Source organism: Esox lucius, chromosome 7 (genome assembly GCF_011004845.1).
Source record: "Esox lucius isolate fEsoLuc1 chromosome 7, fEsoLuc1.pri, whole genome shotgun sequence".
In the NCBI taxonomy this organism is placed as follows: domain Eukaryota; kingdom Metazoa; phylum Chordata; class Actinopteri; order Esociformes; family Esocidae; genus Esox; species Esox lucius.
Window position 1 is genome coordinate 26,769,814 of NC_047575.1, and position 12,349 is coordinate 26,782,162.

At 40.5% G+C, this 12,349-nt stretch overlaps 1 protein-coding gene across 16 annotated transcripts in view; it reads left to right on the forward strand.

The window, feature by feature from the left end:
- The window catches only part of dlg2 (discs, large homolog 2 (Drosophila)), a 262,715-nt gene that overhangs the window by 220,839 nt on the left and 29,527 nt on the right, over positions 1-12,349 (forward strand). For 14 of the 16 annotated variants that reach the window (XR_002196977.2, XM_020048234.2, XM_020048218.3 and 11 more), the window contains 2 exons: positions 693-848; positions 11,264-11,420. Coding sequence is in view for 15 of the 16 variants with exons in the window: in XM_020048234.2 (XP_019903793.1) it covers positions 693-848; positions 11,264-11,420 (313 nt within the window). In the remaining variant the exon portion in view is untranslated. The remainder of the gene's footprint in view (positions 1-692; positions 849-11,263; positions 11,421-12,349) is intronic. The other 2 variants (XM_034293218.1, XM_034293219.1) reach the window with 1 other exon arrangement.

Below are 12,349 nucleotides of genomic sequence, written 5' to 3' on the forward strand. Positions count from 1 at the left end.
AATGTTCTTCTTTGTGATCTGAACACCTCAAACTTCCCCTGTCCAGTGTCTGGAAACAAGGACATTTGTAAATGACTCCAAACTTTTGAACGGTAGTGTAAACCTACATGTAACATCCTATAGTCAAACACTCCTGACATTTTATGTTTATAGAATATTTATCACTGTGACAGTGTTCCTATTTAAAGAAAACATTTTACCCTGAAAGACAAATATAATCTCATATGTTGTCACTGGCCCAATCTACATGATAGTGCTGATAGTACTGTAGGCCCACTATATATACACAGAACACGAGTTTTGAACTGCAGTCTCAGAGATTAAGCAGATTCTTAAAAAATTCTCTGGAGCATTAAACCCAAGGCAGTGTATACTGCCGTCTGAGGCTGCCGAGGGCTTTTCCGTGCTGACAGCAGGGGTATGGAGGAATGTTAATATTTTTGTATCCAGTAAAGTGGAACTCTAATTCTGTGACAAACATGTAACAGTGGGTGTTTTGTGTTTAACACAACAAACATCCTAGTGCACCTTTTTTCTCCTGCAACCTTTAGGTGTCATTCACCCCTTTCCTCTATCTCTCTCTCTCTCGCCTCTGATCTCTCTATCCCTCTGATCTCTCTTTCTCTCCCTCTGATCTCTCTATCCATCTCTCTCCTCCCTTTCCTTCTTTGCTGTTTTCTCCTTCCCTTCAGGCCTCCTGAGCCTGTCTACAGCACTGTGAACAAACTGTGTGACAAAGCACCTTCTCCCCGCCACTATTCTCCCATGGAGTGCGACAAAAGCCTCCTCCACTCCATACCCTTCCCTCACTATCACTTAGGCCTGCTCCCTGACTCCGAGATCACCAGGTATTCCTCCCGCTACGCGCCGCATGGCTCACTACAGCTCTGCATGGGTATTGCATGGAACGCCTCTCCTCTGATACTCACACACTCATCGCTCCAAAACGTTGCGCTCCTCTGAGCCTGCATGCTTCTCCCTACCTCCATGCACTGTTCTCTTCCTATTCTCTGTTGGTTGTCTCCAAAGGTCTCTCTCTGTTAGCCTGCCTGTCCTCCCTAGAGTTCTGTCTCTCCAGGGGGTCTGATCCGGTCCAAACCTGCTGGTCTTATCTTTCACAAACACATTTGGATATTTTGTGTGTTTCTGATTCTTGATTGAGGTCAGGCGATGTTGTTGGAAGTAAACATCTTTGCCTCTGAAGGCGTCAGTGTACTTGAAAATGGTATGTTAATGCCTATGCCAACTACTTGGGTGCACTTAGTGAACAGAGGATGTTCACACTTTGCATATCCCCAAAATGATTATTATGAAGTTCAGCACCAACATTCCCTTAGTGTTTCTTCAATGTGTTTGTGTGGTGTGATCGTAGCAGGTGGGGATTGCACTGGTCATATTTATTACAGATATTGTCAATCAACCTGAGATCCAATAAAGTATATGTAATTCTTAGCTTTCCCTAAGCACATTGTTGTAGACTCCCCTGGCTCGGTAAAAAGGCATCTCCCTTCTGCTTTTGGATGGCCTTAGCTTTTGTTAATGTTTGCATGTTTGTTGAGAATTTCAATCATCTGCAATGTTTTATGAAGTTATTCCTAATTGGCCTCTGTGGGAGTAAATCATTTACATATTAAAACATAAACAAGAACAGCAGTAGACTCCTTATGTATGAATTTAAAAAGGCATTGAGGTGCAACTTTATATGATAATTATCAACATTCTGTTAGTAGTAAGCAATTAATGATTATGTCTTTGATTGATTGTTTGCTTTTTGTTCCACTTTGTTCTGGCACTTTGCCATTTTTATCTTGTTTGCACAGGGCTTATTTATTATTTCAGCTTCTTTATCATTTATGCATGAGCAGCATATCTTGTGAATACAATCAGCAGAGCTTGGGAGTGTGATGGGCCCATGAATAAGACATGAGGTGTTGAGGTGGATGCTGTCAGGACTAGATGACCCAACTGAGTGTCGTCCACATTGTTCAGATTTAACCAACATTAACAGGATACAAGATACACTGATGGTTGCTGGGTCCCTTTACTGTAGAAAACATCCTCGTTGTTTTTGGTGATTGTTGGTATGGCATTTCAGATTTGGGGTTGTCATATATATATATATATATATACAGTGGATATGAAACGTCTACACACCCTTGTGAGGATGGAATTAGTGAAACGAAGAAAACCCCCTAAAAAATCACACTGACCTCCGAAGCAACTCACAACCCTCCACTTGAATAAAAATGGACCTGTCCCAAATTTACCTCTTGATATTAATTAATTATTGGGTGCATCAGCCTTGGACTGAATTAACAAAATGGAACGTCTCCATGATGACATTAAATGCTATTTAAAAGCTGCGTTGCTACAGGAGGGGAGGCATAGTAACTCTCTGGTCAGTGTATTAGCACCAGGCCAAGCTCCTTTTTGAATGATTACATGGGGTCCCTTCACTGCTTCATCTTTTAATGAATGTGTCTGCTGATAATTATGCAAGTCACTGCAAAGCTTGTTAGATTTCAATTAATGGGATGGGGTGGTGTTTTTTGCAGGTTGATGCCATGCTGGGCTCTTTTAGGGTGTACAGTAGTTTATTATGTGTGTAATTGGTTAAAAACAAACGTATAGGGGATATTTTGGATTGTGTTGCCACTTAAGAGGAAAGTTGTCTTTGTTGGCTTTGGGAAATGGTGGAAATTAACATTCTTCTATTTACTGTCCTCATCCAGTTAAAGCCTGCTACTGTAGGTTTCAATCTGTTCATCTGAACAATAGAATGTGTCCTTTAAAGCAGATTATAATTTAACCATTTATCAAAATTGTTTCAATTAATTTCATTATATCCCATTTTCAATTGAACACACTCTAGGGGTATGTGGAATGGTATTTATCAATTAGTTCTGCATTTGCGTTCTCAAAATGTAATTACATTTCCTATGTAATATGTCTGGCATGTCAAACATTGTTATTATTTTATTAGGATCCTTATTCGTATACACCACATTGAGAGTTGGCATACCTGACTGAGAAGATGTTACAAACGGAAGGACTTCATAATATACATTGGGGAGAACAAGTATTTGATACACTGCCGATTTTGCAGGTTTTCCCACTTACAAAGCATGTAGAGGTCTGTCATTTTTTATCATAGGTACACTTCAACTGTGAACGGAATCTAAAACAAAAATCTAGAAAATCACATTGTATGATTTTTAAGTAATTAATTTGCATTTTATTGCATGAAATAAGAATTTGATACATCAGAAAAGCAGAACTTAATATTTGGTACAGAAACCTTTGTTTGCAATTACAGAGATCATACGTTTCCTGTAGTTCTTGGCCAGGTTTGCACACACTGCAGCAAGGATTTTGGCCCACTCCTCCATACAGACCTTCTGCAGATCCTTCAGGTTTCGGGGCTGTCGCTGGGAAATACGGACTTTCAGCTCCCTCTTTTAGGTTCAGGACCTTGAGATGCTTCTTACAGAGCCACTCCTTAGTTGCCCTGGCTGTGTGTTTCGGGTCGTTGTCATGCTGGAAGACCCAGCCACGACCCATCTTCTATACTCTTACTGAGGGAAGGAGGTTGTTGGCCAAGATCTCGCGATACATGGCCCCAACCATCCTCCCCTCAATACGGTGCAGTCATCCTGTTCCCTTTGCAGAAAAGCATCCCCAAAGAATGATGTTTCCACCTCCATGCTTCACGGTTGAGATGGTGTTCTTGGGGTTGTACTCATCCTTCTTCTTCCTAGGTAACAAAATTTTTGTCTCATCAGACCACATGACCTTCTCCCATTCCTCCTCTGGATCATCCAGATGGTCATTGGCAAACCTCAGACGGGCCTGGACATGCGCTGGCTTGAGCAGGGGGTCCTTGCGTGCACTGCAGGATTTTAATCCATGACGGCGTAGTGTGTTACTAATGGTTTTCTTTGAGACCGTGGTCCCAGCTCTCTTCAGGTCATTGACCAGGTCCTGCTGTGTAGTTCTGGGCTGATCCCTCACCTTCCTCATGATCAATGATGCCCCATGAGGTGCGATCTTGCATGGAGCCCCAGACCGAGGGAGAGTGACCGTCATCTTGAACTTCTTCCATTTTCTAATAATTGCGCCAACAGTTGTTGCCTTCTCACCAAGCTGCTTTCTTATTGTCCTGTAGCCCATCCCAGCCTTGTGCAGGTCTAAAATGTTATCCCTGATGTCCTAACACATCTCTCTGGTCTTGGCCATTGTGGAGAGGTTGGAGTCTATTTGACTGAATGTGTGGACAGGTGTCTTTTATACAGGTAACGAGTTCAAACAGGTGCAGTTAATACAGGTAATGAGTGGAAAACAGGAGGGCTTCTTAAAGAAAAACTAACAAGTCTGTGAGAGCCGGAATTCTTACTGGTTGGTAGGTGATCAAATACTTATGTCATGCAATAAAATGCAAATTAATTATTTATAAATCATACAATGTGATTTTCTGGATTTTTGTTTTAGATTCCGTCTCTCAGAATTGAAGTGTACCTATGATAAAAATGACAGACCTCTACATGCTTTGTAAGTAGGAAAACCTGCAAAATCGGCAGTGTATCAAATACTTGTTCTCCCCACTGTACATACAGAAATATTTTGACATTAGTAACATATGAGTGGTAATGAGTGGGTGTCTGTTGAGTATGTCTTTTCAGAGACCTTGTTGGGTTGTGAGGTCATGTTTTATTTTTTTTACACAGATAACTGTTTGCTACAGTAATGAGGGAGGGAGGGGAGTTCCACTTGATCATAGGTTAATTCGTTTTGGACAAGAGGGCTATGAAGAAGACTCTTGGCAAGTCTACTGAATTTCCTCCAAAATTCGGCATGTCTAGTGGAGTAGGAACATCGTTCAGAGCTGTATATTAATTGATTGAACAGGCAGTGATTACACTTTATATAGATGCATAATATCTTTTTTATGATATATTTATTGATATTGTACTGTAGATTAAGAGTAGCTGAATTTATTACGTACTGTAGGGTGATGTTCCCCCTTGGGCCAGTCTAGCATTTCCCCTTCTAATGATTATTAAGGATTGGGGGAGGAGAAGCTGATCCTCTGTTTGCAATTAGGGGAAACTTCCCCCCGGGTTAGGCTGTGTTAGGCTGTGTCACTGAGCCCTGTCTCTGACCGACCTGCTTCAGCTTGGGTCAGACCACTGGTACTTTTTCTTTGAATTTGAACACCTTTTAAAGCAGTCTTGAATGATGCAGAGGTTGGTCATCCTGCACTCCACAGGTGTCACACCTTGATGCAAACCCTTGAAGTGCATTAGCATGATATTATGTTAACACTAGCAGTCCACTGATGTTAGCAGCTATCATCAGAGTTTTGCTGCTGCCTAATGGAGTCAGATAGTTTCCCCTAATTTGACCCAAGTTAAACAATTTAAAGGCAATGCTACCAAATAAAATTTAGTGTATCTAAACTTTTGAACCACTGGGAATGTGATGAAAGAAATAAACACTGCAATAAATAATTCTCTCTGATATTATTCTGACATTTCACATTCTTAAAATAAAGTGGTGGTCCTAACTGACCTAAGACAGAAAGCAACCTAAAAAAATACATTTTTACTAAGATTAAATGTCAGGAATTGTGAACAACTGAGTTTAAATGTATTTATAATGTATTTGGCCAAGGTGTATGTAAACTACCGACTTCAACTGTACCATGGCTACGAGCTGTGCTTAGGCACAACACCTTGCAGAGTCATTTTTCAATGGAGTTGTAGGACATATGTAGCTTTCCCCCAAAATTTGGGTTTGAGGTTACAATAAAAGTGCCTTTTCTGTTACTGTGTATAAACGCATATCCTACCAAACTTACAGATTTTTCCAAAAGATATGAAAAGAAAAAGATTATATTTGAAGTATGTTATGAATTGCTTATTATATATCCAAAAGTTAAAATTTATTTATTTCTAAATATTTTCATTGTCATTTTCCATTGTTCTAGAGCAAAACCAGATATTCTATCCATAGATATAATGGGTTGTGGGTGTCACACAGCAAAACTAAACACGTCTAAACACGTACTGTTCAGCTGATGTAGACAGCTTTTTGGGTCTTCCGCAAATTTTCTGTCTATAACTTGAATAGATGAATAGTAAAAAAATATATATATATATATTACAAATTATTCAGTAAACATGGCAACATTCTTAAACCATCTGTGGTTATTTTGTATGTCTCATCAATATCTATAGTCTTACTAGTCAAACCTTGGTCAGTGTTAAGGTATTAACCTCCAGTTTCAGCAAGGTTAGCAAACATATCACGCTAGCTAGACTTCAAAAGCACCTGAAAACAGTTCCAAATTTACTGCCCAATGTCCAGTTTTGTCAAGCACATGAAGCGATCCCCATGCCCTATAGAAAAGCACCAACACTGACTCTCTCTTCTTTCTTGAGGATGCAGTGCTATACTTTATTTCCAAGACTTTCTGCAAAGAAAATGTAGTGTAGGTTGTGTTAGAACTGCTATAATACAAGTGCTTTGAACACCTGAAATGGCATGATCATATTGCAAACAGTGTTGTTGTCTTCATCAAAACTCGGAAACACGGAAATCGTGACTACTGCCTAACGCATAGTGATTGGCTGTCAGCTTAGCTAAGCTCTTCATCAAGTGTCTCTAACACTCACCTCTATTTATCATTCTCATACTTCCCACTGTAACACTCTGACAGCTGCGCTTTCAGTAATTGAGTGGCTGTGGGTGGATACTGATAAGAGCTGATTGAGCTTGCCATTGGTTAAGTGATAAATGAAGGTTGAAAGTAAAAGTTTCATGGATAGTTGTAGAAATGTAGAAGCAAGGAACACGGGCATAGCTATATATATGCTTTGTAACCCACCCGATAGTCCGTATTCATCATTTTGCCAACTACATTTTCATGGACCCGCAAGTCCAACGGTCTGGGAGAACGTAACATGCATGTTGTATGGTTGCATTAAATAAACAGGAAGGGAGAAGAGAAGAATATCATGGAGCATGTTTAATGCTTGGGCCAGATTGGTTTTCTGAGCATATCCAAAGAAGTGAATTGATAATGAGCTCTTTTTTTCCTTTTCAGACATATTAGCGATTAGCTGTTGCAGATGTGCTGAATGGATATACAGAACAGTGTTAGCATTAGCATTTTGACTGCAGACTACAGTCCCTGCATCCTATGGCCCTCCAGCTGGCTGACCGTCTCTTTTCTCGGTATCACTGGGTTGCAGCTGGATGTATTGCCGGCCTGTGTGGACACTGAGGGAGGTTTAGGGCCCACTGTCATGATTATTAACAATTCTGGCTTATATCCCATATCTATTGTCACAGGAGAATAATGTTATTAGGGTGGTGTTCACTAGAAAAACCAAATGTTTAAACAGGATTAACTACTGCATCTGATCTCATCCAATAGGAAACGTTTATGTATCCCAATTTTCATGAATAATTCCCAACCCCTTTTTGTTAGTGACGTTCAGCTCTGTCAACACTGAATGTCGGCCCCACCAGTCATTACTCAGTTTCACTTTATTTTCAGGCTCTATTAGAGTCTGGAGGTCCAGAGAATGACTGGTTTTCACCCTACCAGGTCTGTATACTGCTCATTTTCTGTTGACCCTTAAATTATTTGCACATTCCAGGTGTACCATGTCTAAATGTAGAGGGTAATTATGGAAATTGGTAGTGGAACTGATTTCCAGGTTCAAATTTGAATAAGTCATTTTCAAGTATAAATGCTTGTATGAATTTAACGAATAAGAGGAGTGTTCTTTTGATCCCCCAGTAGATGGCGAACTGATGCTTTAGTAGTGTAACAAAATGGGATATCCCTACACTTCCCGTTGTGGTGCCTGGTTCTGCTTTGGTAGTTTTCATTAGAGTCTTTTTTATAGGCTGATCCGACTCGATGACCTCGTTGATCAGAACCGGCTCATCAGATAGAATCAGCCAAATGAAGTTAGAAGTCCAACCCGGTTGACCACTTTGCAGGGTGGGTGCACTCATTGGCCATGTCCATTTGAAAATGAAGTGTGGGTAGCTGCCGTCTAATATGCTGACCAGAGTAGGTGTGCCTAAAGAGGTCCAAATGACGTGTGGGTGTGTTGAAAGTGTAGTTATATCAAAGCCTGAATAAAATGTGAGATTTTAGTCACTTAGCAGATACTTATCCAGAGCGACTTATAATAAGTACCTATGTTTTAAGGAAGCTATGTGTGTATGTTTTAAGAAAGTAAGTGCTTTCTAACTAATTAATTTGTTATTCTGCAAAAGTGAGTGCTGAAAAAAGGAAAAATAATAAACATGAAACCTCATAAGTAAAGTTTGTAAAAGACAACGGTGATGGCATTGGTGATGTCAGTGAAACTGTTTTAGGTGCTCAATGTTAATGGACGTGAGCCAGGTGCCCCGTTCAAAGACTGTTGGAAGTCACCTGATTGAAGTGATTAACATACCAGTAAGATTCTCAGGTTTCACATCTTTGTTTTCACATGGCCTAAAGACACTCTGCCTTGCCAATGTTCACATGGTTAGAATTTTCAGGCATATTTTATGGAAAAAGAGATTGAATGAGATGTTCCAGTCTCCGACTCTGTAAATACTTTATATATACGGAAGAGACCTGGTATGGGATAGCTCTGTGCATTTCGGGCTAGAACTGCCTCGCCTTTGTTTGCCAGCACATTGTTGTCATTATTGTCTTTGCTACGAAGGAAAATCATTTGAGAAATTGGGAGGCCTTTTTGGCTACTGGTGACACCATGATACAGATGCCTAGTAACAAGCCCCACAGGTCGGCCAGCCTGTCAATACAACTCTGGTGCCCTGGTCGCTTCCAGCATTGACACCATGATACAGATTTACAGTAACAAGCTCCTCAGGTCTTTAAGCACGTCAACACAACTCCCATACTGGTCGCCTTGCCTGGCAACCCTATTTCCTTGTTCCCGTCGAATGCTATATCCCCAGCCCAGGGACATTTGTGTGTTCTGCACTACAAGTTTGAATATGAGTAGCTCCAAGGTGAGTCGATTGTTCCCAGAAACCAATGGGTTGTGCCAGGACCAGAACACACATGAGTAAAGCATAGAAAAAGCAACAATTTCATGTGTCGTTGGCTTTGCTACTTGGGTTGGTTAGGGATTAACCAATAAATCTACTCTGAGACACCTTCCATTGAAGTTAATTTCTAACGTATAAAAGGATCAAAGCCAGTGAAAGAACAACATGTTTTTTTACCCACAAGCTTTGATCCTACCAGTTGGGTTTCTGGGAATGATGAAAGTGATTTGAAATCATCCTGGATGTACTCCAGACCAGAATCCTTAAAGAGAAGATACTATTGTCTGTGCTTATGTTGCAGTGTTTGCTGGAGCAAGGATTTTGGATAGCCAGACAAACAGATAGCTGCCCCCTTCTTGCTAAATGCTGATGTCCATGCTCTTTTGATTCTAAAGGCCTCTACAAATCTCTATTGGTGGATCAACTGTTACGCCTTCACAACTAACAGTTTACTCTGAGAGAACCTGCTAGTTACAAACTTTAGGTCTTTGAAACTAGGTCATGTATCAAGGAGATGATTTTACCTTTTTAGATGACAGTGAATACAATTCCCTGGGACACTGTCCTAGATCCTACTCTAAGATGCTTGACAAACAGACCAAAGCTTTTTCCAATACATTGTTATTCGTCCCTTGCCTATATCTTGATATCCAGACTAATTTTCGCAAGCAACTCAAAAACAGACCTGGCAAGATCCATCTAGTTGCCTGATATACATGACTGTTTTAGCTGGATAATGTTGGAGTTGGTGTGACAGAGACAGGGTCCCTTCACAGTAGATTGGTGGCTGCGCACTCTAGCAATCTGTCTCATCTCTCCAAAGTTTCTTTTTGAAACATACAGTATATTTGACGTTTGTATTTAAAGGATCATTCAGAAATATCTTGAGATCCCACTGGAACTTTGAAATGCCTTTTGTTCTTTTTTTCAATATTCATTAATCATGTAAGACAATTTCTTTAATTAAGTTCAAAATATTATTTCCTCATTAAGGACCCCTTGAGGTGTGCAGTTGGTCTAATTCAGCACCTCAGGCAGGACTTCCTGGTTGAGGAATACCGTTATTCTGGGGTCTCTTGGTGGGTTTTCAGACGAAGCTGCCCGACCTTAAGTGTAATATTAGTATAATATTAGTCATATTACTGGGCAAGTGTTATCGATTTTTTTTGTTATGCATGTTTGTTTAAACATAAAAAATCTAAATTTAACATCCAGATGAGGCATGGGTAATGCCAAAATATAATGAATATGCCTACTATTATTATTTCGCAAATCTGTTTTCTTAAATAGAAGTCAGTGTCATGTCCTCATTCCGGGCTTCTCAATCACATCGACCATACCGCCCTTCCTTGATGTATTGATGTGCACCTGTGTTCTGTTGTGGGTGATTTGATCTAGTTTCGTGACCACGTTTATTCTTTTGCGTTATGATTTTGTACTGTAGCCCCATTCTTAGGATCTCCCGTGTTTTTGACCATTCTGCCTGCCCTGTCACTTTTGTTTTTGGTATTACGTTTTTCTGTATTAATAAATTCAGCACTCTGCGCTTGACTCCATCTACTGTGTCTGGAGAGTCGTGATAGTCATTAATCCGTCTAATATGTCCATCATTTGTTAAATTCTTTTTCTCTATTGAACTGACAAGTAAAAACCTACAGGAAGTGGCAAAGAAATCAGCCTCTCACTTCTTGTCAACAATCCTTCCACCTGAGGATTATTCTGTTGGTTGTATTATATGTCAATGCAGCGCTCCCTTTTTGTTGTTTAGAAGGGAATCAGCCTGAAGAGTTCTCGGAGAATGTGTTCACAGAATGTCCTGGTTGATAGCAGGACTGTTGGCCTGGACTAGCTCCCCCAGTCTTTGTGTGTGAGTGTGGAGGCTTGAGTTTGTGTGCTCATCTCCAGGCTCCAGGTCTCCAGGAAAGCAGTCTGAAATGGGACAATGATCTAAGTAGAGCACGAGTCCCCCTTTGGGTGCGTGCCGTCACTGTGCAGTGCCCGAGCGTTCTACATACCCAGGCTCCGTGCCGTCACTGTGCAGTGCCCGAGCGCTCTACATACCCGGGCGTCTGTATCTGCCAAGGCTTCTGTTCTTCTCCTGTCCTGGACGGACCGTCGAGATGCTGAGCCCCTCTGACTCGGACGCCGAGCTGATGTATTACCTGACGTGTTTGTACAGGGAACCCAGGAAGATGGTTCTCCACAAGGGCTCCACGGGACTGGGATTCAACATAGTGGGCGGGGAGGACGGAGAGGGCATCTTTGTGTCCTTCATCCTGGCTGGAGGGCCCGCCGACCTGAGCGGAGAGCTGCGGAGGGGAGACCAGATCCTGTCGGTGAGTTTACCCAGACAGACAGGCATGATCAAGTACACATTTTTGCAGGTGTTGTTTCTCTCACTCTCTCGCACACAACCACACACACACACACATACACACACACATGTCAATTCTATTTACATATTCAATGATTCTTCATTATTTTTTATAGACAAGTATACCTATGTACATCATTGGAATGTTAACGGTTAACAGTTTCGGTAAGGTGTGTTTTGCTTGTTATGGCCTAGCTGGCTTGCGTCTCGAGATAATACGACTTCCTCATACAGATTGGAATAATTGATAAGGGTTCTATTCATCAGGACTAGTTTGTTATCCTTAGGTCAGTAAACCAACCCCCACACCTTTGGTTAGGGGATATAAACCAGAGTGGAGTTTGGGAAAGCTCTCATGCATTTTCCTCACTTCAATATCCGGAGAATTGTTATCTTGGATACTTTTATGTAATTTATATATTAAATTCATTTCTTACATTAATTCATTGAATATTTGGGATTAATCTAAAATGGGTCAAAATCTAGTTCCACCAACACACACACACACACACAGGTATTTGTGCATATCATCAATAATTTGAGACATTTATGGACTCTACCTCTGAGTGACATGTCATATTTGTCATATATATATATACAGGTGCTGGTCATAACATTTGAAAATCATCAAAAAGTTGATTTCAGTAATTCCATTCAAAAAGTGAAATTTATATAATGTATACATTCATTCCACACATACTGATATATTTCAAGTGTTTATTTCTTTTAATTATCTTGATTATAACTGACAACAAATGAAAACCCCAAATTCAGTATATAAGAAAATTTGAATATTGTGAAAAGGTTCAATATTGAGGACACCTGGTGCTACACTCTAATCAGCTAATTAACTCAAAACACCTGCAAAGGCCTTTAAATAGTCTCTCAGTC